The 27,935-nt window shown below is 41.1% G+C and overlaps 1 protein-coding gene across 1 annotated transcript in view; it reads right to left on the bottom strand.

Moving 5' to 3' along the window:
- lrp1bb (low density lipoprotein receptor-related protein 1Bb) overlaps positions 1-27,935 on the bottom strand; it is a 204,709-nt gene that overhangs the window by 39,947 nt on the left and 136,827 nt on the right. Inside the window, exons 44-59 of the mRNA XM_053329127.1 lie at positions 27,521-27,725; positions 25,074-25,266; positions 22,611-22,736; positions 21,416-21,544; positions 20,313-20,432; positions 19,342-19,455; positions 19,011-19,160; positions 18,675-18,797; positions 9,959-10,078; positions 8,388-8,516; positions 7,764-7,886; positions 6,698-6,838; positions 6,275-6,462; positions 4,915-5,098; positions 4,736-4,821; positions 1,501-1,623 (exon numbers count right to left, since the gene is read on the bottom strand). Of these exons, the coding sequence (XP_053185102.1) occupies positions 1,501-1,623; positions 4,736-4,821; positions 4,915-5,098; positions 6,275-6,462; positions 6,698-6,838; positions 7,764-7,886; positions 8,388-8,516; positions 9,959-10,078; positions 18,675-18,797; positions 19,011-19,160; positions 19,342-19,455; positions 20,313-20,432; positions 21,416-21,544; positions 22,611-22,736; positions 25,074-25,266; positions 27,521-27,725 (2,254 nt within the window). The remainder of the gene's footprint in view (positions 1-1,500; positions 1,624-4,735; positions 4,822-4,914; positions 5,099-6,274; positions 6,463-6,697; positions 6,839-7,763; positions 7,887-8,387; positions 8,517-9,958; positions 10,079-18,674; positions 18,798-19,010; positions 19,161-19,341; positions 19,456-20,312; positions 20,433-21,415; positions 21,545-22,610; positions 22,737-25,073; positions 25,267-27,520; positions 27,726-27,935) is intronic.

Raw genomic sequence — 27,935 nt, 5'->3', positions numbered from 1 at the left:
GATATGCATTACATTATGTACAGTAAGTCCCTCTGGTGGACTTCATCCATAGCATCTGACTGTATTGACTGAAAAGATTAGTTTATGTTTTAATAGAGCCTTCGGTTCCAGAAAGTTAACTTGTTCTAAGTTATGAGGGATGTCAATATTTGAATGTGACTCTAAAACATAAAGATCTGAAGAATCCAGAGTATGTTTGATCTCTGCAGATACTGAAAGCTGTTTCACTTTTGGCTGACAAAAAACTTTTGCTTTCAGCCCATTAAAAGTAAAACTTGTTGCTTTATAACTGAAATGTCCCTAAGAAGACATGATGCATTTGTCTCTCATAATTGTGTTAATCCAAAGTGTTTTCACATACATAAATAGCAACTGTGCTTTGCCACCATGGTGACATGTAGCACTGGCTGTTTCAACAATGATTGTTTACAACAAGAATGGACACAGCCTTAGAATATTTAAGGTGAACCCAGTTACATAAGACAGAAAGCTACCGCATCACACTATGTGGGATCATTTATGACAAAGTGGGTGTTTTCCATCAGCTATCGAATGCAAAATATATGCTGAACATGACTGATTGGCTGATGACTGATAAGTCTAACTGTTAAAATCTACATCTACGTCTATGTTTCAGTACAGGACAGCAGCGGGGAAAAATAAAAATAATAACAAATGAAATACTGAAAATCAAAATACTATAATCCTACACTGTTTTAATCAAACTGTAGAATTAAATTAATCTCCGCCAGAATCAGATGAAAATCCCATTTTGGCAGAGTCAAAAATCCACAGAAATCCTTACTCATGTCCGATCTGTCTCCTCCTCACAAGCCTATAACATTCGACTAGATATCAGTGGCTCTTTTAATTAACACAATTTCGGGACCTCCCCGATCTGTGTCTCACGCAGTTTGTCCTCTTGCTAAGCTGTGGCAGTGGCTTAAACACAGACTGTGGAAGTAATTGAGCTGAATGAGTCTGGTTCCCCCTCACACCAATGCTAATGAGTTGTGGGATGTGGGCCCAGCAGGTGTTCTGTTTTGACGTCCCAGTGTCCCCAGTGTCTGGGCTCCGATCCCATGACCCAGACAAATCTGGGTGATTAAACCAAAGAGCACTGTTGTGTTCATTAGGTTTGTTACATTCATTTTAAAGCCATTGGTGATATGACTAGTATCATCACTTACTGTACAGACACTCATTGTTGATTAAGCTAACAGGCTGTAAAAATCCTTTATGTGGTCTATATAAAAGGACCATCATCAACTGATGTCGCATCACATATGACTCATCTTCAACATTAAAAAGCTAGTGTGATCTTGATAATGTAAAATATATGAGTTCAAATGGATAAAACAGCTGCTTGGTATTGCAAATAAGGATTTATAAAATAATTTTAAAAACTTGGAGAGGCAGAAATAAAGATCAAGCCAATGATTTTTGGGTGAGGTAGCACAAGGCAACAAATGATACACAATCAACTAAATCTTGATGTACCTTGAGATCACTTCCATTGAGGCGCATTCTGTTGATTTTTCGACCACTTGGCCTGGTTGAGTCCACCCAATAGATAAACTCCTTCTTGTAGTCAAAGTCTATGTGGATGATGTTGTTGAGACCCTGTGAAGTACACACAAAAAGAAAGGACTGCATAAATATAAAAAAAGGTTGTCTAATAGAGGATATTCCCATCCCAGGAGCAAAATTTCATGTATTGTAATTGTTTATTGTATAGAACACAGACAACAGGTAACACTGAAACAGATTAAGTTTGATCAATTATTTGAAATACTCACAAATAAGTAGCAACATGATGAGGATCATTCATATTTGCCAAAGGCAAGCTAAATTTCTACAGTACCTCCTATGATATTTACAAGCAATATTGATTTAGTTAGGTTTTCCCATAGGTTGCAATGCCTTCAGCAATACAGAGTATTTCAAGAGTCAGTGAAAATGAAGTCGAAGTCCTATCAAAGCACATGAGTGAGGTACTTCCCTTCTCTGTCATGCTCACAGGACCCTGCTGTCAGTCAGACAGAGCTGCTCACCAAACAAGTACCCCCACCCTGCTATCTCGCACTATGGGTGCACAGAAAAGGTGTCAGATAATCTGACAGGTGAAATGAGACATCTTCATCAGATCATCAACACCTTCACAGACAGGCGCCAAAGTGTCCCGAGGGAGCCTTCCTTCAGTCCAACCATCAGCTATAAAGATGAAACCCGCATGACACCTTACCAGAGCCTCCAGATCTAGAGCTACACTTTCAGTTCATTTCCCCTGCCGACTACATGGAAAACAATGAACTACACACCCATCACACCCAATCATAAGCTTGAAACAGTAGATAAAGCAAAAATACATTTGAAATTCATAAAAAATTAAAAGCTTAATTACAACACTTTATTACAATGGAAGTACTTGCATCAGTAGCGTGTCCACATGCATGAACACATATTCAACTTCTTTTCTCTCTATAACAACACAAAGACACTATGTCTGACAGTAAAATCTTATGGGCAGTGAATGTGGTCACCAAAGTTTTGCTTGCTAATTAACTTTGCTTTTGCTTCAAGCATGATTATGAAGTGAGGTCATTCTATAGTACCAGCCAACAATTTCAATTGGTTGCAATGTGCTCAAGTTTAATCAACCAATACAGTTTACTCTACTTTACTATACTTACACAAACATAATTTGCCAGGACAGCAGTTGTTACTGTATCTATTAACTATGCTGTTGTTGTCTATAAGAACATCCTGTGTTGTTATTTCACTGATTTATTTTGTTAAATCAGTAAAATAACAACACAGAATGTTAGCTAAAATGATTGAATTTGTCATTTTATCTAACAGCTCATGGAAAGCCTTTTTAAACATTTATTTATTCAGATGAATGCAATGGTCTCTTTTTCAGGAAAACCCAGATCACATTCACACAGTTACATATTCATACATGGAAGCAGTACAACTACAGTATGATCTGCCAGCAGCTGAGCAGCTCCATTGGAGCAGTTGGGGTTAAGGGCCTTGCCTAAGGGCACCTGAATAGTGGTAATGAGGGAGGGGCAAGCCCTGCTTCTTCACTGTCCTCAACCTGGTTTACCCTGCAGGTCTGGGGGATTGAACGAGCAACCCGCTAATCATAAACTTGCTTCTCTAAGCTTTAGGCCAAAAATGAATTAATGTAAAAAACAAAGTTATCCAACATAATCACATTACCTCATGAAAAGCAGAATCTGATCTTACAGCTTTACCGTAACTGATCATATTGAAAAATTAAAACTAGGTAGGTGAGGATAAACAGAGCAGCTCTAAAACACACTGAATAGGCTTTAAAAATGTGTTGGAGTGATAGAGTTATGTTGTGAGTCAGTCATATTTGTGGTGGGAGGACACATTTATGCAGACAGCAGAAGCAATATAAAGATAATGATTGGCTCATTTGAAATTTACATAATATCATGAACATATAATCTGAACAGGGTATGTAATGGTGTGGTTAAGTGAGATGAGGTCAGTGAAGTATCCACCACCACTTAGCAAAGCCATGTGCACATTTCCCTCTCTAGTTTCCATTACATGCAGTGATTAAAGTGAGTTGTGGCTGATGAGAACTCTGATACAGACAGTAGAGCCCATCGAGTCAAGAGGTTAACATGACCGTAAGAGGGGACTGCTGGCTACCTGTGGGTTGATTTACAGCTAATAACAGCCAACAGTTTGTGGTAATCAACAGTCAGATTCAAGCATTGCCCTGAGCAGCTGTGACGAGACCTAAGAACGATTGAAATAGCTTTTCCATGCGGTACTCAATTGGGTGATTTTGATCTCTGCCAATCAGTTGGACAGTTTTCTCTTCCTGTATGGTGGAAGTTGGGAAATCATGACAGACAGTGGACATCTCATTTACACATAACAATACTTTAAAGAGGTTTGCGAGCCATTAAAAGTTTAACCATGAAACCCTCTTGTTAAGATAACTCCTTGAAGCTGTGGAGTACACTAACCTATGCAGAAGTAATTAATAATTTACATCGAAAAGGAGTTTTCCCCTCATATCTCATAAAATGTGCAGCTGAATGAGGTGCCTCTCAGATCAAGTATAGCAAACTTGAGAGAAAAAAAGACCAAAGCACATCGAATGATTTGTGACAAACAGACTGCAAACATTTTGATACAACTATATCTCCTAGAGTCTGAATCACATCATTTTGTTTTCACTGTCATGATGTCTACTTTATTCTTTTCCAACAAAATTATCCATAAATCTGCAATAAATGTTCTGTACTGTTATAATGGGAGCAGTACATTCACAGTGTATGACTTGCTTCATGTTTTACTTCTCTGTATAAAGGTACAGTTTCAGAATTTCAGAAATTGGCTCTGAAAACCATGTTGTAATACATCTTAAATGGCATAGGGTTAGGGTTAGGCCTTTACATGCACTTAGGTGACTCAGTTGCAATGAACTGGGATTAGACAAATCTGCTTGTACTGCATTAAGAGTCAAAAAACCCATACTCTCTAAGATATAGCTGACACACTGTGTACAAAAGAGCAGAAAAATTTAAAATTAGACAAAAAGAGGACATGATGGTAATTTGATTGACAATCTGTTGTCACCTCTTAGCAGTACATCAATCTAATAACAGGACTAATGCTCATCCTCTATCCTGTGAGAATGTCTCTACAGACACTACACAACAATGATGTAGATATCGCTTACCTGCTTCAAGATGGTGTAATTTGAGCCATCCACACTCAGCTTCCGGATCTCATGGTGGTCCGCCATAATGAGAAACGGCTCTTCAGCTAAAATGAGAAACATGCAGTATTAGAGGACCGGTGGGACTTACAGTAGCACTCTGAAATTCTACAAGTGGAGAGAGCGAATATCAGGCTCACCAGACAGAGCCTTGCATGTATTAGGGTTGCGCTCCAAGGCTTCGTAGCCATCCACGCACAGACACTTGTAGGAGCCGTAGGTGTTGATGCAGCGCTGGCTACATGGAAGGGTAGTGGAACATTCATCAACATCCACACATGTCTTCCCATCATCCTTCAAGTAGAAACCAGGCCAGCATTTGCACTGATGACAGGAAAACACAAAGAAAAACATTTTTAAAAATGGTAGATTTGAAATTCCTTTGCAAGCAAATTGCTCATGTTTTATGATTCCGTTGGCAAAGACATAGAAACAATAAACATTTGAGATTGTTCTTTACCCTTTTTTGGTTGTTTCTGTATACTCTGCTATAAAATCAGTATGCTATAACAGGCTGGTTTAAGATGTGTCTAGTTTTTAATCAAAGTTTAATCAGAGCAGTGAAGGTCAGCAATGAAAATGCCTCAAAACCTAGAAACCAGCATACCCTATATGATGACATCAAAGCCATGATACAGACATACTGTACTAAAAAGTCCATCATACTTTCATGACCAGGGCCTCCCTAAAATAACTCAAAGTGCTTGTATCAGCTCCTCTGGATCCACAGCAAATCCCTTTCTTAACCAGTTATAACCTTGAGGGCCTTTCTGCTGATCTCCCTGTTCAGGCCACAAACGGATGAGCCAAGGGTCTGCATTGATGTGCTCTCTGTGCAGCTCTGACCCTGTCGTGACAGGAAAGAGATGTTTTCTATGCTTTCAGCCACTTTTCTGACGCAGTGAGCAACATCTTATGGAAGAGGAAGAGAGAGAAATCCAGGAATGAAAGCATTAACTACTGCAGTATGACCACAGAGATGGCCAACATAACACTCTGGTGGATGTGGCCTTGACCTGGATTCAACCCTTACATCACACGCTATTGCCAGGCACAGCACAATCAGCCAACACAGTCTGGTAGCACAGACAGTTGTTGGCATATCATTAAACTCTCCTTACAGTATTCAAGGTTATTCAAAAAGTTAAAGACTAGATGTGTGCATGCTCCCACCCATCTTTATCTGTTTAATGATGTGCAAACTAAGGCTTGATTCATTATCAGTCATTAATCATTCATGTCTACACTATTAGTAATATAAGCCCCACATTTTACCTGCTCCTGAATTAGAAAGGATGCTAGTGCTTAGTACTGTGGGTCATTCATATTATAATGCAAATCACACAGTCTCATAGGTTGTTATAAATGTTTTTTATTTTATTATCTTTCCACCTACACTTTACTGCAGCTTGGTTTATCTATTTGCTGGATGAATTAGGTTTAGGTTTAGGTTTGTACTTCCAAGCTTCTGAACCATGACTAAGCCCACTGGTCACTTACCTTGTATCCAACAGGCAGATCCTGGCAGTCCTGTGTGCACCTACTAACCCGACGATTCAAGCATTCGTTGACATTACAGTTCCTCTCATCTGACTGGTCGCCACAATCATCTTTCCCATCACAGAGATTCCCCTCAGAAATACAGCGTCCATTGGAGCACATGAAGAAGGAGCCATTGCACAAGCTTCCTGAAAACAGCAAGAGACGACTGTCACTGGCACAACGCCCTTTAATTTCTCAACAAAGTCAGGGGATGTTTTTGATCTGACAAAGGATCTCAACAGCTTAATTCCTTTCTGGAAAGCTCTGCTGGTTGTAGCGCCTTTTAATTCCGCCATATGTCCCTGCCAGTTTCCTGGGCGAAAGGTGCTGCTGGTGACAATGATGAAGAGATTCCAGCTGAGAGCCAAACAGCAGTCTTACCTGCGGCCAGACATTTGAGGTTCAGAGGCAGTTCGTCAGAGTGGTCAGGACAGTCTGCATAGCCGTCACACTCCCACTGTGAGCTAAGAAGACAGCGGCCGTCCCTGCAGCGAAATTCCTCTGATCCACATGAGCGATAGACTGAAGAAAGAGAGATAGTGATTTTTTTAACCAAGTCACACATGGGCTGAGCAGTGACACAGCTTCAGCTTAAGGTGCAACTTTAGTAGAATTGAGTGCAAATAGTGTAACATACAGATATACATGACAAGACTTCCACTGAAGCATGCTCCTAGTGTATATACAAACATTATTGGATGAACAAATCAAGCCATTGGGAGGTGTGATGGTGTTCATTCGGTCAAATATAAATTTAGAACACTATCCACTACTCAGACCTGAAAAACATATATTTATAGATTGATAATAATAATAGATAAAAAATAATAATAAAATAATTAAAAAAATAAACAATAACAATAATTATAATGATAAGAAGAAGAAGTAGAAGAAGAAGAACAACAAAAAAGCTGCTAAAAGATCAAAGTACATTATCATTTTCAAAAGCTTAAAAAACTTTGGATGGCACAGTTTAATTAATCAATCAATCAATCAATCAACTAATCAATCAATCAATTAATTTCTGGTTAAAAGAGCAAATATTTTACATACTGTAATCATTACATCATTTTACATGTTATTCTATCTGCATAAACAAACCGAGGAAGGCCAAGGAATAAAGGAACTGCTTAAAACATTGTGTCTCCTACATTATGTCTACACTCTTAATTCATTTAAGGTTTGATCTTCCTAAATCTGTCATATGTTTTTCATACTGTAAATCTTAGCGAGTCTTATCTCACAGTTTAATTAGTTAACAGCTCCAGATATTTCAGTCCTTTTAATGTATGGTCTATGATCATGGAGAACATCTTTTCTGAAATATAATGCAGATTTTAAATGGTATAAGCAATGAAAAAGAACAAGTAATGTAGTTTTAAATGAGGACATATTCATTTACAATTAGTGAATATTAAGAGCAATAGAGCAAAATAAATCTAATTACCACATTCCACTGACTCATCAGATCCATCGCCACAGTCATCATCATGGTCACAGACGAATCGCTGGGGGATGCATGCCTTGTTGCGGCAGTGAAACGAGCTGTCATCACATGTGTTGTTGGGTGCTAATACACAGGAAGAAGAGGGGCTCAAGTGCAAATCAATGGACAGTTTTTTTTATTTTGCTTTTTTTCAAAAACAGCATGTAATATGAGTAGAGCATCAGCACTTGTATACATAATTACTAATCCACTAGTCTCTGTCTGTGTTTTCTTGTTTTTAAGTTATTAAGTAGGCTTGAATCAAAGAAGAGACAATAAAGGTTCAGATCAATGGTCTGGTAACACTTGTGGGAGGCAATCCAAATTACAGTACTTTCACAGAATTGTGCAAATATGCAAATAAAACAGCTTTCCACTATACTATTTGTTCCTGTTTAAACAAAAACAGAAGGTGTTATGTGGGTTTCATGTTCTATGAGCTACTATTTCATGCAATGTAATTTCAAACTGTACATGAACGACAACGTGTAAACAAACAATCGTTTCTTAATTCTGGGATTACATTCAGTTGTTTTTATGATTGCAGAAAGCAATTTTAGTGCTGAACTAGAAAGCGGCGTTTACCACAGCCAGCTGCAGAAAGTTCATCACTCCCATCAGGGCAGTCTCTTTCGCCATCACAGAGCCAACGTTTTGGAACACAGGCGTACGACCCCGGGCAGCTGAACAGTCCTGGAGCGCATGTCACTGAGCCTGAGTGTGAAACAGGACCACATGCTCTACTTTCAAAAGGCAAGGCAGGGAAGGCAAGGCAGGTTTATTTATATAGTGCATTTCATACACAATGGCAACTCAATGTGCTTTACATAACAGTAAGAATTGGAAATAAAAAAAAACTAATAATAAAAACAAAGTACAGAAAAATAGACAGAGAGAGAAATAAAATACTAAATATAAGGTTGCAGCATAAAATAATGATTTAATTTGTGTGCTTTTAACCTGGATTTAAAAAGCTTCAAAGTTGGGGCTGATTTCTGGGCTCAACTATCTGACCTGAGTCAGTAGATCTCAGAGCCCTACTGGGTTTATATTCTACTAAACCATTCAGTGATTTGTAGATCAGTAGCAGAACTTTAAAATCTATTCTATAGCTGACACAATGACTGTATTGGAGTGTAGTCCTCTGGAGACAGTGCTAGGTATATCTGCGTGTCATCTGCATAACCGTGGTAGTCTACATTAGTGTTCTGCAGAATTTGACCCAAAAGCAGCATATATAGACTGAACAGAAGGGGTCCAAGAACTGACCCCTGAGGAACTCCACATGTCATAGCCACTCGATCAGATTCATAACTTCCAATGGCCACAAAATAACTCAAACATATCAAAATACAACGGTCAAATGCACCACAGAGAAGAATAAGCACATAGGGCACTGAACTAATGCAGATGCATTTTTCTTTTTCTAGGATGGTACCTTCTGTGACTGGGATTTTACAAAAACCACAGCGCATCATCCCATTAGACCTAAAATAATAAAGGATTTGGGTATGGTTTTAAATTGATACCCCGTTATGACCCCAATGGATTTTAATCATGTAGTAGTTCCCCTTGTAGCAATAAACAAATAATGAGTGGGCAATTAATCACTTGAATTCTGTAAGTCAGCAATACTCTCCTTTTTCTGTCTAAGGCAAAAGCGACCACTGCAGAAAAATGGCTCTACAGAGAAATAAAAGGTGAATGCAGTAGCTTAATTAGGCATGCACAGCTACAATACATAAGTTGCTTTTAACTGAAATTGGGCCCTGAAACCTCTGGGCCATTTCGTTAATATTTCCTTGACACTCCATTACAATCCAATTATACAACCAATGTTCACAGCTATTCTTGTCTTTTTATTGAGGTTGGATTTGTTTTATTTTATTGTGGAATTCATTACACACACATCTCGTTTGCCCACTAAAATAGTTGTGCCTCTTGGGCCTCAGTGATGAAAAATATATTTGCCTCTGTGCCCACTCGAATCAGAAATGCCTGTGATCTCAATTATTGTCTTATTAAGATTGTTTAATTCCTGTTCATTCATCTCCAGCTCAGCTAGAGGAACACATGGAGCTGTCACACGTAATATAGCAGATGTGACCTTTTATATGAGCAGCAAGATTCCTCATGACATCTGAAAGGGCACTAACCGCAGATCTGCACGCTCTCATCAAGGCCATCCTCGCAGTCGTTCTCCCCGTCACATAACCATTGTTTGGCAATGCACTTGTTCTTCGAGCAGGCAAACTGGTTCCACAAGCATGATGAGTCTGCAGAGGGCAGTGGGAAAGAAATTTCAATGCCATAAATCATACAAAGTGAGGAAACAACAACAAAGAAGCAGCATACTCTATAGAAGGGGCTTAGTGCCTTTAATCAAAACACAACAAGTGTGCTGGCTCCTCTTTGCCCCTTGGCTTGCTTGTTTTCTTTTGTAGCTTTTTCAGCTTAGCAACACACATGAGTATTACTGCCACACAAAGGACTCTGCATAGTATGTTTTTCTTTTCTTTCATGGTTACTGTGAAAGAAAAAAAACAAGGTTAAATAATGATTAAATTGCATATTTAATACTGCACTTAATCAAAATAGTACTACTCTACTGTATTGATTATTAAGATTAATTGACTCTCTTTTGATCTGACAAGAAACTAGAGTCCCAGTAGTGATGGGAACACTGAGACATATTCTGTTCATCGTGTAAAATGCGGATATATTCATAAACTCTGCTGAGTTTGTGTCACTGAGCCATCCCACTCTCCCCGGGGAGTCGTTCTGTGGTCTCTTTCTCTTTCTCTCAGATGCCAGGCCTGGCAAAGTCTGACATAGCTTTGATGAGATGTTGAGAGCAAGAAGGGGGGATATGTGCTCCAGGTCAGACCACAGTACAAGGAATTATGGATCCTGCTGGGGGTGCGGGGAAAGGATAGGGAGGTCTGTCTCTCATGCTGCGTTGCTTTCCTTCCTGTCAGACTTTGTTCATCACACCAGCTTTATGTGTACTGATATGATGATGTAAGATAAGGGCGAGATAAACATTAAGTGGCTAAATCTGGAAACCATGATTATTCAGACTTTCTGTGCGTGATATTAAATTTGCACTTCAAATGCGAACAGCTGCTTCACGTGTATAACAAAATAGCAGGTCTACAGCACATTAAATGTATCAAAGGAAGTCTTTCATGTCTCATTTTCAATAGTGTTTCAAGCAGTAGAAAGGCACATTATGCATTGTGAAGTGACAAATGACTATTTCATCTAATCAGATGTGGAATTTGAAATTTTTGAAATGTAGTGACATTTTCCTCAAACCACTTTGCCTTTGCTGTCAGATTATCAGTGGCTAGAGCTTTTTATATGATAATTAACTTGGAGGAATGGGAATACTGTCTATTTGTCCTAAGAAAGCTATTCAGAACTTCTCAAAGAATTGTCGCATAATTCATATCAGTTCTGATATAAGCACATTTGAAGCATGGGGTGTTATCATTTCACACAGGCACAAATGGTATTCTTAGATGAAGGAATGGAAATGCTGTCCATGTGTTATGCATCTCTCTAACAACATTCATGACCAATTTACAAAATAAATCAGATAACCCGGAGACCATTAAATATAAAAACTAGATTGCACTGAACTGCCTTCCTCTATCTGCTGAAACTGAAATGTGAACAAAGGTGCTGGTTAATTATACAGGAAGAGCAAACCAGACAAGAAAAAGATCTGCAATATCCAAGCCAAACACTCTCAAAGGCAAAGACATGTAAGCTCTATGGTCACATTTTATTTGTGTTATTCTTCTTCTTAAAATTAGCCTCTGATGTCAGCAATCCCAAACTACTGGAGTCTGGCTGGTTTGAAGGCAAAATGAATCATACATAAACAAGACTAAAGTTCATAGCCATGCTAGTGGCTTTGAGGCACATAACTGTTTTGAGCTAAATGCTAATGTCAGCATGCTAACATGCTCACACTGATACTGCTAACATGCTGATGTTTAATCATCTGTATTGCTTTCAATAAGTCCTCCAAATGAAATGATAAAATACATCACTTGTACCAGCCCTCCAGTACAACACATACTAATGTTTTCTTAGCTGACACCTCTATCAACAGAATGATCATTTGTCCATGTCTTCCAAAAATGTTATAAATTAGGTTGATAAATTAATTACATTTTATAAGGTAATGTAAAGGTTTGGTTAGACTTAAGTACAAACATGATATTGCATTTATGGTAGCACATTCTCAATATTTATCTTAATAAGTTAATCTAGCCTGTTAGCATGCTAACATTTTCTAATTAGCACTAAACATAAAGCACATCTGAAATAAATGTGTATTAGTTTTGCAAGCATTTGATCATAAAGTAATGCATTGAGCAAACTAAAATCTTGGCCTGATAATGGTACTAGAAGAAAAGTCAAGAGAAAGTTATTATAATCCATCTTGAGGGGGGCATGGATGTCTGTACCACATTTCATGGCATCCATCCTTCTCAAGCAGTTTCACACAAAATCACGAAGGTCAACCTGCTGTCAGGGGATCATCGTCAGGCAACTATGAATGTCCATATAATTCAATAATTTTGTGTCAATCAATAAAGTAGATGAAGAGATATTTCACTGGATAAGTGAAAATGATCACATGCTGGTGGCACTACATGAAAAGTCAGGGGATCACCAAATACATTACAAATCATCCTTTGGGCATCATGGATATGTGTACCAAATGTCATGGCAAATCCATCCAATAATAGTTGACATTTTACTAAAAAATAAAAATGTCACCCTCATAGTGGCACTATGGAAAGTCAATTATTAAAGTCATTCGGACTCACGCTCTGTGGACCATCAATGTTTATAGAGCTTCATCTTAATCGACTCAATTGCAGTAGTTGCCTCTTTCTTCAGCTAATATATAATAGAATATGGAGGTATATTCAACTTTAATTTGGAAATTTCCTCGAAAGTAAACTGAGAGTCCTTTCTCAACGTTACAGTGTCAGTCTGACTCTTCACACAGAGCAGTTGCTCTCCCATTTACCTCCAGACACTCCGAACAGTTTGGAAGTGGGATTTATGACACAGACTAAAAAGCAGTTCTTTAATAAACTCCTCGAGTCTCTGAAAACACCTGATTAAAAGAGTCTTCTTTGAAAAACAAGAAAGACTGTGTTAACCTCATCAGCTCATTTTGATGAGTTGGGACAATCCTATCATCACGTTTCTATGTATCTTAAATTCTCTTCCGCTCCTCTCTAATTCGCTTGGTTTCACACACACACATTCACACTCACACTCACACACACACACACACACACATAAACACACTTATCCTCCCCTTTTGGTTTTTCACTCTAGTGTGACTTCAGATAAGAACATTTGCCAGGCGCCAGTCATAAATTAAAGGAGGGCTTTGATTGAGTATTCTGTGTGTCTTTAGCCAAAGTTTGATTTAATGTTTATTAAGGGTATAATTATCTTGCAATTTTATTGGTCACAAAGTAATTGCAATGAATATGGTCTGACTCTGAATTTTCTATGATAAAATGTAGCTAAGATAATTACGAGTCAATGAAATTACCACACATTACATATACCCACATTTCCCTCCAGTGGTCACTTTTAGTAAAGTTTTTAACACTGAAGAGAGACTTCCTGTGGGTACTATTTTCTGGCTATGCTATTCACTAAATTGCAATTTACCCCATATGACTTGTGGTAGAAATGTAAATAGTTGCAGTAAAGGAGTGATATCCAGTGGTCCAGTACAAATATAATTTGGAGTGATACTATGGATCCATCCATCCATCCATCTTCTTGCCGCTTATCCGGGGTCGGGTCGCGGGGGCAGCAGCCTAAGCAGGGAAGCCCAGACTTCCCTCTCCCCAGCCACTTCGTCCAGCTCTTCCAGGGGGACCCCGAGGCGTTCCCAGGCCAGCCGAGAGACATAGTCTCTCCAGCGTGTCCTGGGTCTTCCCCGGGGTCTCCTACCGGTGGGACGTGCCCTGAACACCTCACCAGGGAGGCGTCCGGGAGGCATCCTGATTAGATGCCCGAACCACCTCATCTGGCTCCTCTCGACGTGGAGGAGCAGCGGGTCTACTCCGAGCTCCCTCCGGATAACTGAGCTTCTCACCCTATCTCTAAGGGAGAGCCCAGCCACCCTACGGAGGAAGCTCATTTCGGCCGCTTGTACCCGCGATCTTGTTCTTTCGGTCACTACCCAAAGCTCATGACCATAGGTGAGGGTAGGAACGAAGATCGACTGGTAAATCGAGAGTTTCGCCTTTCGGCTCAGCTCTCTCTTCACCACGACGGATCTGTGCAGAGTCCGCATTACTGCAGACGCCGCACCGATCCGCCTGTCGATCTCCCGTTCCATCCTTCCCTCACTCGTGAACAAGACCCCGAGGTACTTGAACTCCTCCACTTGAGGCAGAATCTCGTCCCCGACCCGAAGAGTGCACTCCACCCTTTTCCGGTTGAGGACCATGGCCTCGGATTTGGAGGTGCTGATTTTCATCCCGGCCGCTTCACACTCGGCTGCGAACCGATCCAGTGAGAGTTGGAGGTCACGGTCTGATGAAGCCAACAGGACCACATCATCTGCAAAAAGCAGTGACCCAATCCTGAGGTCACCAAACCGGATCCCCTCTACACCCTGGCTGCGCCTAGAAATCCTGTCCATAAAAATTATGAACAGGATCGGTGACAAAGGGCAGCCCTGGCGGAGTCCAACTCTCACTGGAAACAAGTCCGACTTATTGCCGGAAATGCGGACCAAGCTCTGACACCGGTCATACAGGGAACGGACGGCCCTTATCAGGGAGTCCGATACCCCATACTCCCGGAGAACCCCCCACAGGATCCCCCGAGGGACACGGTCGAATGCCTTCTCCAAGTCCACAAAACACATGTGGACTGGTTGGGCAAACTCCCATGCACCCTCAAAGATCCTGCAGAGGGTGTAGAGCTGGTCCACTGTTCCACGGCCCGGACGAAAACCACACTGCTCCTCCTGAATCCGAGATTCGACTATCCGACGGACCCTCCTCTCCAGCACCCCCGAATAGACCTTACCAGGGAGGCTGAGGAGTGTGATTCCCCTGTAATTGGAACACACCCTCCGGTCCCCCTTCTTAAAAAGAGGGACCACCACCCCAGTCTGCCAATCCAGAGGCACTGCCCCCGATGTCCACGCGATGCTGCAGAGTCGTGTCAACCATGACAGCCCCACAGCATCCAGGGCCTTGAGGAACTCGGGGCGGATCTCATCCACCCCCGGGGCCCTGCCACCGAGGAGCTTTTTAACCACCTCGGCGACCTCCACCCCAGAGATAGGAGAGCCCACACCCAAGCCCCCAGGCCCTGCTTCCTTACCAGAAGGCGTTTTGGTGGGATTGAGGAGGTCTTCGAAGTATTCCTTCCACCGATCCACAACGTCCCGAGTCGAGGTCAGCAGCGCACCGTCCCCACCGTACACAGTGTTTACGGTGCACTGCTTCCCCCTCCTGAGACGCCGGATGGTGGTCCAGAATCTCTTCGAAGCCGTCCGGAAGTCTTTTTCCATGGCCTCACCGAACTCCTCCCATGTCCGGGTTTTTGCCTCAGAGACCGCCCTAGCTGCGCTCCGCTTGGTCTGCCGGTACCTGTCTGCTGCCTCCGGAGTCCTACAAGCCAAAAAGGACCTATAGGACTCCTTCTTCAGCTTGACGGCATCCCTCACCGCCGGTGTCCACCAGCGGGTTCGGGGATTGCCGCCCCGACAGGCACCGACCACCTTGCGTCCACAGCTCCGGTCAGCCGCCTTGACAATGGAGGCACGGAACATGGCCCACTCGGACTCAATGTCCCCCGCCTCCCCCGGTACATGGTCGAAGCTCTCCCGGAGGTGTGAGTTGAAACTCTCTCTGACAGGAGACTCTGCCAGACGTTCCCAGCAGACCCTCACAATACGTTTGGGCCTGCCAGGTCTGCCCGGCATCCTCCCCCACCATCGGAGCCAACTCACCACCAGGTGGTGATCAGTTGACAGCTCCGCCCCTCTCTTCACCCGAGTGTCCAAGACATGCGGCCGCAAGTCCGACGACACGACTACAAAGTCAATCATCGAACTGCGGCCTAGGGTGTCCTGGTGCCAAGTGCACATATGGACACCCTTATGCTTGAACATGGTGTTCGTTATGGACAATCCGTGACGAGCACAGAAGTCCAATAACAGAACACCACTCGGGTTCAGATCAGGGGGGCCGTTCCTCCCAATCACACCCTTCCAGGTCTCACTGTCGCTACCAACATGGGCGTTGAAGTCCCCCAGCAGAACGAGGGAATCCCCAGGGGGAGTGTTTTCCAGCACCCCCTCCAAGGAGTCCAAAAAGGCTGGATACTCTGAAGTGCTGTTTGGACCATAGGCACAAACAACAGTCAGGATCCGTCCCCCCACCCGAAGGCGGAGGGAGGCCACCCTCTCGTCCACCGGGGTAAACTCCAACATACAGGCACCAAGCCGGGGGGCAATAAGTATTGCCACCCCTGCCCGGCGCCTGACACCAGTGGCAACTCCAGAGTGGACGAGAGTCCAACCCCTCTCAAGGAGACTGGTTCCAGAGCCCTTGCTGTGCGTCGAGGTGAGGCCGACTATATCTAGCCGGAACTTCTCAACCTCACGCACCAGCTCAGGCTCCTTCCCCACCAGAGAGGTGACGTTCCACGTCCCTAGAGCTAGCTTCTGCAGCTGAGGATCGGACCGCCAAGGTCCCCGCCTTCGGCCGCTGCCCAGCTCACATTGCACCCGACCCCTTTGGCCCCTCTCACTGGTGGTGGGTCTGTGGGAGCGGGGTCCCATGTCCCTTTTTCGGGCTATGCCCGGCCGGGCCCCATGGGGGAAGGCCCGGCCACCAAGCGCTCGCCTCCGAGCCCCACCCCCAGGCCTGGCTCCAGGGGGGGGCCCCGGTGACCCGCGTCCGGGCAAGGGACACGAAAATCCAAATATCTTGCTCGTCATCGGGGTTTTCTGAGCTACCTTTTGTCTGGCCCCTCCCCCCGGACCTGTTTGCCATGGGAGACCCTACCAGGGGCATAAAGCCCCCGACAACTGAGCTCCTGGGGTCATTGGGACACGCAAACCCCTCCACCACGGTAAGGTAGTAGCTCAGGGACTATGGATGTGTATAAAAAAACTGCAGTAATTGTATTGTGTTTTCCTAATATTCATATACTAGACGTTCAAAGGTTTGATAAGTGGAGAACTATCATCAGTAGTTAAATAGAATAGCAACAACCATATCAGATCAGTTTTGTCTCCTCCATCTATCGGTTGAACCCTGTGGTGATTCGGTAAGTTAAAACAAGGCTGTCTTAGGGTTAGGGTTAGGGTTATCTTAAAGCTTACGCCACAGCTGAAACAGCTGATTTCTATTTGTCCCGACCTAGTCATCTCAGGATAGCGCCTTTATTCACTTATTAAACAACTTAGTTAAATACATATGTATTTATTAGTATGTTGTTGTCTGTGGCTTCAATTTAATGCAGATATTTAGATCACTGTATCCTTACACATTACTTCAGATGAGAGAGTTTCCTGTGTCCCAAAGGTGGTGCCCTGGTCAGTACGAGATTTTTTTGTAATGCGATAAATGTAGATTATCCTAAAACATAATCGTTGAAATATTTCTGACTGGACTAAATTGGTGGACAGACAGATTGACATTCCCATCCTGAGAGCCATGTCACATGCATTACTAATAAAAAAGAAAAACAGTGCGGGGTGGAGCAAGAACATTTTTTGTTTGCATATGTGTGACAAATAGGATGTACTTCCTCCAGGTCTGCACACAGATGACAGCACTAATATCTGACTGCTTCATAACTTCTTACACTTTAATTGGCTTGACCATACAATTTAAGACAGTACACCAAGCATACAACTAATAATACAATACATGTAGCAAGTGTTTTGACACTGTCTGTGTGTAGACTGCTCCATCAGATCTAATTACCTTGTGCATGGGTGTGACGGTGATGAAGGTTAACAGCTACTCTGACCACGTACATTAAAGCACCCAGTCCGATTTGCTTTCATGCCAAAAGCAATGACATGTGAATGGGTATGTGTGCAAGCTGTTGGTTTTGAGGGCAAATTATATTAATCCATACCATGACTTAATTACAGTTCTCCTGTTTAATTGGAGAGATCTTGACTTTGTCATGGTAAATGCTGCATACATTATCTTGGATCAAAGCAAAGATCAAGTATGCTCTCGCTGCCTCTGGTGAAGGAAGAAGAGGAATGGCATTGTAATGTGTAATCCTTTCAGATGACACTGCATTTTGCTGAACTCCCATTTCCATCTTCAGTATAACCATCTCAGTGACTGATGGCTCATTAATTAATTGTTACAGTGAAAGTGCTGTATATTATAATTCATAGAGAGAAGGGTAAAATATAATCTCCTCAACAGCCTCACTTTGAATTCATGGTTGGAATTAGATTTTTTTTAAACCCCCCCAAAAAAACAGCATCATTCACTTGAGAAATCACAAATACACAATAAGGGGGAGCAAAACAAAGTAACTAGAAATTGCCTTATGGCACGAAAAACAATCATCTCTTGTATTTTGTCTCCTTCTAATACTGTATATTATATGTAATATTTGTTGCAGGGCTGGATCTATTTAAATGACAATAACATTACAATAAATAGCTTCTTGTTAATGGAAAATAAATATCCCTCCATCTGCCAACAGTATTGTGTACAGCACCCAAATACCTCATTTATTTCTTCTTGTTAGAGAAAACAACATCATCTCAAGTTTTTTGTATAGGAGCTCTTCCATGAGAGGTAAGTTTTGTTGGCTTACCACACTGGAATTCATCTGCTCCGTCTTCACAGTCTTTTTGGCCGTCACACAGCCACACGCTGGAGATGCAGTTCCCACTTGGACAAGCAAAGTGGCCCTCCTCACACTTCTGCCCATGGGAAACTGGGACAAACAACAAAACCAAGTCAGTCCTGTGGGCTTTCGTGATGATTGAGGTCAATATCTTTTCCTAAGCTCTCTCTGAATTTCTTATTCCACTGTCATAATCATCACTGCAAATGAGATCAGTCTTAAGTGTTTTTGACAGAAGCTGGCATCCTTACATCTGTCCCTGAATGTACATGCAAAATGTGTGTCTTTGTGTTGGTTGCTCACTCTGGCAGTTGGTCTCATCAGCATAGTCTCCGCAGTCGTTCGCACCATCACAGATCCATGAGGGGTGGATGCACAGTGAGGTGGAGTTGCAGCTGATGAAATCTTTTTCTTTCACCCCCAGCTTGTAAAAGTGAGAGCAGTCGGTGTGGTCTGAATACAAAACACAGCACCACAATAATTGTCTGTCACAGTGGCAATGATGGTGAGGGGGGCAGCATTCAATCTTATCCAAGTGACGAGCACAGATTTAAGTTACTAGATCCAAGTGATGTGCTATAGATAGAGTGTTTACATTGTAGCTGCAATGCAAAGTACAGGATAAAGGACTTACTGCAGTTTTTTTCATCTGAGGCATCAGCACAGTCAATGACCTGGTTGCACCAGGCTGAGCTGGGTACACAGCTCCCATCCTTGCACGATGATTCTGATGAGCCACATGTGACATCTGGGAGAAAAAATTAGCATTTCAAAAAGATAACAGAACAGAAACAGCACTCAGAGACAGTTACAGGTACAGCTCACAACAATATGTGTAAGCTCTTTCTGGAGGTGGTGAAAATTAGCTCTTGGTTGCAAACTGCCAAACTGAAAAAAGTTCATGATAACTTACAATATCTGTGGATTGCACGTCCTAAAAACCACCCATATATCATGACCTTCTTAGTGTTGTGCAAGAGCAATTGACACTTAATATATGCATTGTTGTTCATTTACCAAATACTGCACAATGGCTCTTGTCATTTCACCTCTGCGTTTTATTACCAATATACAGCTTAGAAAATAGTATAATTAAATGCTTTAATGGTAATAATTGATGATGCCCCATTGAAAATGGAATGCTGGAAATGGCATATACAAACTCCTTCTGAAATGCAAGAGTGCTGTCTTGCAAGGTTCACATTAACTGTAACAAAGCTATCTGTCTTCTTGTAGACTCAATCAGCTTGGTAGGGTATGAAGAGTCTATACTCTTCAATATTGTCCCACTTTTGCTAATTACAGCACAAAAATATGCACAGCTGCACTTTTTTCCAGAATATTTAACCAACAAGGTCAGGGTTAACTGAGTCTGGACATACTGAAGGGACATGAAGCATTGTCCAGACTCTCAAAAGTAGTCTTTTAGGATAGGGTGTTAGGAGCATCTTTGAATATGTGCACTCTTTATGATCTTGGGGCTCATTAGATAGTGAAGGCTTAGCACAGCATGTGGCCTCGCGTGCTGTATTAATATAAGCATTAATCCGTCCTGCCTCTGAGGGAAGGACGGATTGAAGAAGAGATCAAACGGTCGTGACTCACTGCTACAGAAGGCTTCATCAGAGTTATCCCCACAGTCATCAATCCCGTCACAGAAACGACTGTTGGCCACACAACGTTGGTTGTAGCAGGGCCTGAAACCCTTCCGGCAGCTCCTGTTGTCTGAGCACAAAGAAATGCATAAATATAGTTAGATATGACCAAACACCCATTGCTCCAGAAATGACCTTGACAGAAAGTGATCAACAGGTGCTTTAAGCAATGATTCCTATAAAGCCGACTTCAGATCAATGATTCACAACAAGATGAAACAGTTTTAGAAAGCTGTAGAAAAAAATTGCAGTGGTGTGAACTCGTTAGTTGCACAGCATCTAAAGCTGTTGCCTGGGGTCTCAAAAGACCTACCTTGTTAAATCGCTAAGAGCAGTTTTAGAAAGTAAGGAGGTAGCTATTTCTCTTCAACCAATCAGGAAACAGCACATGGTGAATTTGTAGACAGAGGAGGACAAGCGTCTAATTGCAGACTCTTTGACACCACACTCACTTCACTGCACGCCACACGCTCCTGATGCTCTTACCCAAACCATATCAATCGTCATGCTTTAACCTAACCAAGTGGTTGTGTCATGTAGTAAAGTGGGTGTGCTGTGTGCACTACTGTGAGTCTGCAGATAGAGTTCTTACAGGGGGGTTGGGGGGAGGGCAGCTCATCCAACTTTTTGAAGAATAGCATTACATTGACAATCATAGCTTAAAAATGTTGCACTTTGCTCGACTGCTGGCATCCTATGTGTGCCTACTAAGTTATGTTTTGTAATTTTTTCATTACCCTAATCCTAACGTTAAGCTAATGTTGTGAGTTAATCTGTTCATAGATAGTAATGCAGCTTTATAGGCGATCAAAAACAAAAAGAAATCCGGCCAATGTCAGTGCATTGTTGGAAACGGTCATCCGTGTCTGTGCCGACGCTTTGATGTGAACAGCCCAGTTCTAGAGTGTTTAAGATCAAGTGGCATCAAGTCTTGTTCCGAATCATTGATCTGAACTGGCCTGAATAATTCCAAACCAAACCAAAATCTATTTTCCTGAAACATTCTTATCTTTTATGTTATATACTGTATGTATGAGTATATGTGAGTCTTACCACAGTATTGCATTTTTTCATCTGATTTGTCTTTGCAGTGGGCAATTCCATCACAGGTTAGCTGGTAGTTAATGCACTCTCCATTCCCACACTCAAATTCACTGTGAATGTTGCAGGAGGAATTTTCTGCTGCAGAAGAAGAGAAGGTGGGTCATGAACAATGACTGTAAAAATCTCAAGGCTTGACTGTGTATCCTGAACAAGTGTTAAACATACAGGTAAAATCAGAGGCTACATTTCAATGCATAGTGAACTCCACTCTTGGAGCATTCTCTTCAACAACCCACATTTATAAATGTCATACCTGCATTCAGTGACCCCATTATGCTTATACTTCAACTTGTGGGAAATCTGGTATAGTATCATATGTAAATGGAAGCTAGAACTGTACCACATTTGAAATGGTAGTTATTTTAAAATAAATGTCAAAATTGTACTTTTAGTGATTTCTGTCATCAAGCATACAGTTAAATAAAACATACTTTGACAATCTTCCACTGTGCTCTGCTTGCAGCTTCATGATTTAACAATACAAGCCATCTTGCTGCTCTAGTTTTGACTGGGGTGTGGTAGAAAGTGTGTGCTCTTCTATGCTATTCAAGCCATCATCCAGCTCTTCTGAATCATTCCCATGTATGGTGTGGCCAAACTTCTCCTGTTTGAACAATCCCTCCCTCATTATGGTGTATTCTCACATCGTGTTTCAAATTCAACCAGCAATTTGTCAAATTAGGAAGTCAGACACTGTTGCAATGCTTTCTTCTTGTGACTTTAGGCAGGTAACTGTGACAAACATCTTACTCCTTTGAACTACATGTTCTGCTGTCTGCATAGACATAAAGTCACACAGCATTATAGATTTATTTTCCTGAGCAGTATTGACTGTGAGTCAGTAACAAACTTCCTGATTAGTCAAAGGGGAAACAGACACAGCAGCTCATGTTGTCCTGTTTGTGTGTCTATGTAAAAAGGAATCAATTCAATAATATCAAAGGTTCATCTAAACAGCACAAACAAGATCTTAACCTATCTGTGAACAGTAACCAGGTTACACTATGCATATAAATGTAGACAATGGCTCAGTTCAATATGACCAATCCATAAAGAGTATCATTAGAATCAATATCTGGTAAGGATAATGTTTTCAGGGTTAGCAGCCCCTGTGTAATTACGTTTGAAGCTCCTCATGACTTACACACACATCTGTTGTCATCTAACAGCACACGTTCTCCACGACAAGTGCAATTGACCTTTCCATATGGGGTCAGTAGACAAAGGTCACCGCAGCCTCCGTTCATGTGTCGGCATGGGGACAGCTCACCTTCAATGACAATCAAACACAACTGATTAAGCGGTCAGAAGCAGTCAAATCTCCTGGGACACACTTCCTGTTTTTGATTTAATCAGACTCAGACGTTCAGTGCATTAATGGAGTTATCTGGTGAGGAAGCGTTGTAGATTACGTTTCTGCTTGACAAACTTAGGCTCAGCCTCGCTTATCTCTTGTATTATTAGGGAGTTATATTCCAAATAAATTTTTAAAATGCAGTGACAGAGTTGGAACAAAACATTTTCTTCTTTTCATAGGACAGACTTTTCCCTAAAAGATCTTACTTCTTGAATTTGAGGGCTTGACACCAAACCTGACCTTTCCAGTAAATGGGTGCGGTACCTAATATGGATTTTGTTCTGTAAAATCCCATTACAGTTGAGATGGAAAAATCTTGATTTTTCATGCTGTGGTTATTGAAGTTACTAGCAGGGATGAGAAGTAGACCTCTAAACCAAAAATAGGCAGACACATTATCCAATAAACTGACTTTTACAATTTATTTTAAGATGTATTAACGATGGGGTTCATTTGAGGACACAATATATTTTGTTTAAATTTAAAGGATCAGAGGAATATATGATTAACTTCTATACTAAACATACTGTACTAATACTGGCTACAGGCAGCTACCCTCACTGACAGGTAGCAGGTGTACAATGCTGGATATTTTTGTCATTCCCTGCCTGGGGTGCTAATATAAAAAAACTGTTTGTAGCTCTGTGGGAATCATGAAATGCACTAAAACGCATGACCAAACAGCAGACATAACACATGAAAGAAAATGTAGGTGGTAGTCTAGTCCTGTAAAAAAAAAGGTAGAAAAGAAGCTTAGTGAGAAGAGACACACTATCAAATGCAAGTGTTCAGAGACAAGCGTGTCCACTGGAGACCCTCGGTTATTACATTCCCTCCAGCCATTGGGTATTTTATTCATGAGAGAAGAATATATAGTAATATATGTTTACTCAGTCAGGATATTCATGATAAAACAATGCAATAAGAGGCTGCCAATGTAATGACTGAAAAGGATAAACTGATTAAGAAATCCTCCAATGGTCAACGCACATTACACTGTAGACTTGCAGTTGTGCCCATGCAGGTCATGTGATGTGATTGTCAGTGTTAGGGAGTTAAGTAGGTAATTTACAAATAAATGTAATTGTAATCCATTACGGTTACTCAGGAAAAGTATGGAATTCATTTAAAGTTACTAATTAGAATGTGGGTGATCATAAAGGGGGTTATATCTAAATGTATTCTTTAAATAGTTACATTATTTATTACATTTTTAACAGGGTAACTAATAACCTGTAACATATTACATTTAAAAAAAACCCTCCCGACACTGGTGATTATTTCCCATGACGAGATAAACAAGGAACAGCATACTTCTCATCATCTGAGTCCAACCAGTGGGACACACTTAAGCCCACTTCCCTTTGCCCTACTTGGAAATTAAACTTTATACAGCACTTTAGAGACTCCCTCAACACCATAGGGTACTTTTTTATTAATTACCTCTGAAACTTAAGTGTGTAGTCATTCTAAATAAGACCACCTTCATTTATCATTCCTGTAGTTTTTGGACATCAAAACAAAAAGCTCTTTTAACTTTTTTTCTATTTGTTAGTAGAGCCTGGCCAATTTATCAGTGGGCTAATATTATGAGCCAATATTGACTAATAGTAGATATATCTCTGTAGAATATTTGACTTTTATTTATAGTGTGATATGATTTTGTTGTATTTGTTCATATATTCCTGGCTATTTTAAATAAGTTTAAAAGGCTTACATTACATTTACTGCATAACGTGTAATTTTTAAAAAGCCTTTACTGTCATCTTGGATTATAAAACTTTTTGTTCAACAGAATATATATATCCTAAATTTAATACCTTGTGCATATATTTGTCAGATGACCAGATTTTCATTATTATAATTATTTTGTAATCACAAATATTGATATTGGCCTCAAAAAGCCAGAATTAGTCTGGGTTTACTGTGTAGTCAAGCATTATAGCACTGAAAAAACAAGAGCCAGAGAGGGTTGAAGTGTATCCAGTCCTCACAAAACAAATGAAAACAGACAAGTACATGCAAACTGTATAAGTGACATGGCTAATTCTCTTTTTGCTACAGTAGAAAGTGCATGAACACATCTATTTTGGTCCTAAAATACACTAACATAATAAATATGCACACGTACAAACACCTGCCCATAAACACATGGACATCCAGGCACCTGCATACACATTATACACAAATATTTGCAGACAGAGCACTGCTCATTAAAATAAGCTCATCTCCAGGTGTTCAAATACTCACAGTTGTTTGTGTCCCTGGCTACAGCAATAATTCCCATTGGTTGATGCGGTATGTCTGCTCGAAGTACTTTGGTGTCACCGCCTGTGTACTTATTGGATCGTAGCACAGACCTGCGGGCCCAGTCTGACCAGTAGATGAAATCTGCATAGATGGCGAGGCCATAGAAGTTCCCGGGGCCTGATTTGACAATGACCTAAAAATTGTAGAGACATTAGGACTGTTTTTACATCACACTTGTACTGTCACATGCTGCTCTGTATTTGTGAATGTTTTTTTATGCATATAATACAGTCGCAACACCAGAGGAATTCATACATTTGGTGCTGTCAATATTTGCACTTCCATCTACAAACCAATTACAAATGTCTGTTCAAGCTCTGGCAGGAGAAATCATCAACCGAATTTTGAGTGTTACCCTAAGACTAAATGTGGAGGATAATGTCTCGAATCATTAATCAACACATCACCCCTGCCGCCCACATGACTGCTTAACCCAGATGTTGGGGGAGTAAATGACAGTGTCATTGGCAGGGAGGCAGGAATCCATCAGATCCCTCCTTGTGGGACTCTCTGGGCTTGTGGGGGGGGATCAAGGCCTCCAGCAGCTCTGTAGTCTCCGCCATTAGTGGAACAGGCTTGTAAGCAGCATCACATTAGCCCTGTGCCATACTGGGATTAATAGGACAGGTGTTGATTAAAGGAGCTCAGCGTGTGGAAGCAACAACTGGCCATCAGATGAGTGAGAGTCAGAGACGAGACACAGAGAGAAATATAGAACGCCAGATGGGGTAACATATTGATAGGAAATTAGATTTGGGAGACATTAGGTTTACAGCCAGCAACATATTACCCGTGCACTGAAATTGTGTTTTGGGTAAATGTGAACATATTTCATATGTTCCTATTACTCTAACTTCAAGAATTTCACTCTCTTATTATTCAACAATATTCAAATAGCTCAATTCAGTTGTCATTGTCGACAAGCTCCTACCTGATTACTTCAGTGGTAACATAAATACTTGAAGGGAGCACAAGTTGAGATTGAACTCAAATGACACTCAATTTATATTCTCTCTCTTCATAGAAAAAAGGACATCTTTTCTACACTAAACATGCTGACATCTTGCCTTATCGTGCACTCCACTGCCCTTTGTGAAGCCCTGCCTTCATTACCGACATGGGTCTCTACTCTCAAAATGGCACAGCTCTTGTTCTTCTCTCCAACCACACTGTCAGCATGTAATGGCACTGCTGCAGTGAAGAGGATTAGCTAAACACTCCATTGCCATGCTAGTCTACATTCATGTGTTTAAAGACCAAAATTGGTGCTCTACAATGCATTTTATTCTACAAAACACATTTTTTTATTCCAATATGAAATCTTACAGACTTTTCCTAGCTGCACTGATTAAAACGCATCAGATGTGTTCCAAATAAAATAAAACAGTCAGACTCTGACCACAACTGACAAGGGGCCTTGACCCTCCATATCCAAAGCCAGTTATTTAAATACAATGGATGGAGTTGTCTTAAGATTTCCACTGCCACAGTTTTCTGAGGCTGACAATCAGCTATATCTGTTTAATTTACACATTTTAATTGGAATGGAGAAATCTGCACCCAGAGTGCTCACACTGCAAAGCCTTCATTAGCAGGACCAGGCTGCAGAAAGTGCAGGTGGGGATGCGGAGTTGAAGACTTCCTGAGCCTAGTGACCCGGCTCAGCAAACATATGGGCAGCTAATTGAGAAGGGCCAAGGTGCTGAGCTGCAGAGGATGTGTCAAGAAAAAACTGAAATCCATAGCAAAAAAAATTGTATCTTGTGCTGTAATCCTTTATGCACCAGGGATAGAAAAGATATATAGCCAGTTGGAATATTTTACATTACAGAATGCATGAAACTTTTCATTCATAAAATGATAACTCGCCTCACTGAATTTCTTTACTTTAGCAAGGAGTGCCTTTTATGATTAGGCAAACCATCTTCACTCCAAAAGATGAAATATCAGAAAGAACGTCATGAGATATCTTATCCCTTGTACTGAGCTCTAGGAACACCAACAGGTATCAGCGAGTAAATGGGAGACAGAAAAATGTTTCATTATAGAAAAAAAGGGGAAGATAAAATTGAGGTGTGTTCCCTGAATATGTGCCTTCCTTCTCACATGTTTTGTAATAAAACAGCCACATCACTAAGAGACACATAGAAAATACATCCTAACTTGTGAGTCACTGAGGCTCCTTCATAAAAAATAGTATTTGATTCACTGGAATTTCAAAGGGTGTCATACAATCACTGTCCAGTAATTGCTGTTATAATAAGGTTATTAGAAATAAAAATAAAATGTGTCACGAGTACAAGGAGAAATGTTTTTACAAATGAAACCCATTGTATTTTTATGTTTGTAAAAAAAAAAAAAATAGGGCTACAATTTTTCCTACTCACATATCTGCTGGAACCATCGTAATCACATCTCTCAATCTTGCCGAGGCTTCCATCTGAAAAGTAGAGCTTCTCTGCTTTGTGATCAATGGTCAGTCCATTGGGTGTCAGGATGTCAGAGCTGATGATAATCCTCATGGTCTTGCCTGCTAAAGTGGATCTCATGATACTGGGCCTCTGTTCATTCCAGTTGGTCCAAAACATCAGGCTAAAATGTGTGAGGGAAGCAAAAGCAAAAATCAGACTTTTATATATATTTTTTCAACTATAGCAATTTAGCAGTTGCAAGTAGCTTCATCTGAATGTGTAGATTTCATTAGAAACTCCTTTGCTTTCCAGATAGAGCATGACAGTACTTCACCTCAGTACTACAAATTCATATCACCTCACAAAAAAAAACTATGTGTAGTCTGAAATT

This window comes from Scomber japonicus, chromosome 11, assembly GCF_027409825.1.
Source record: "Scomber japonicus isolate fScoJap1 chromosome 11, fScoJap1.pri, whole genome shotgun sequence".
Lineage (NCBI taxonomy): Eukaryota > Metazoa > Chordata > Actinopteri > Scombriformes > Scombridae > Scomber > Scomber japonicus.
The sequence above is the reverse complement of the archived record's forward strand: the minus strand, read 5'-3'. Positions and strand labels throughout refer to the sequence as shown.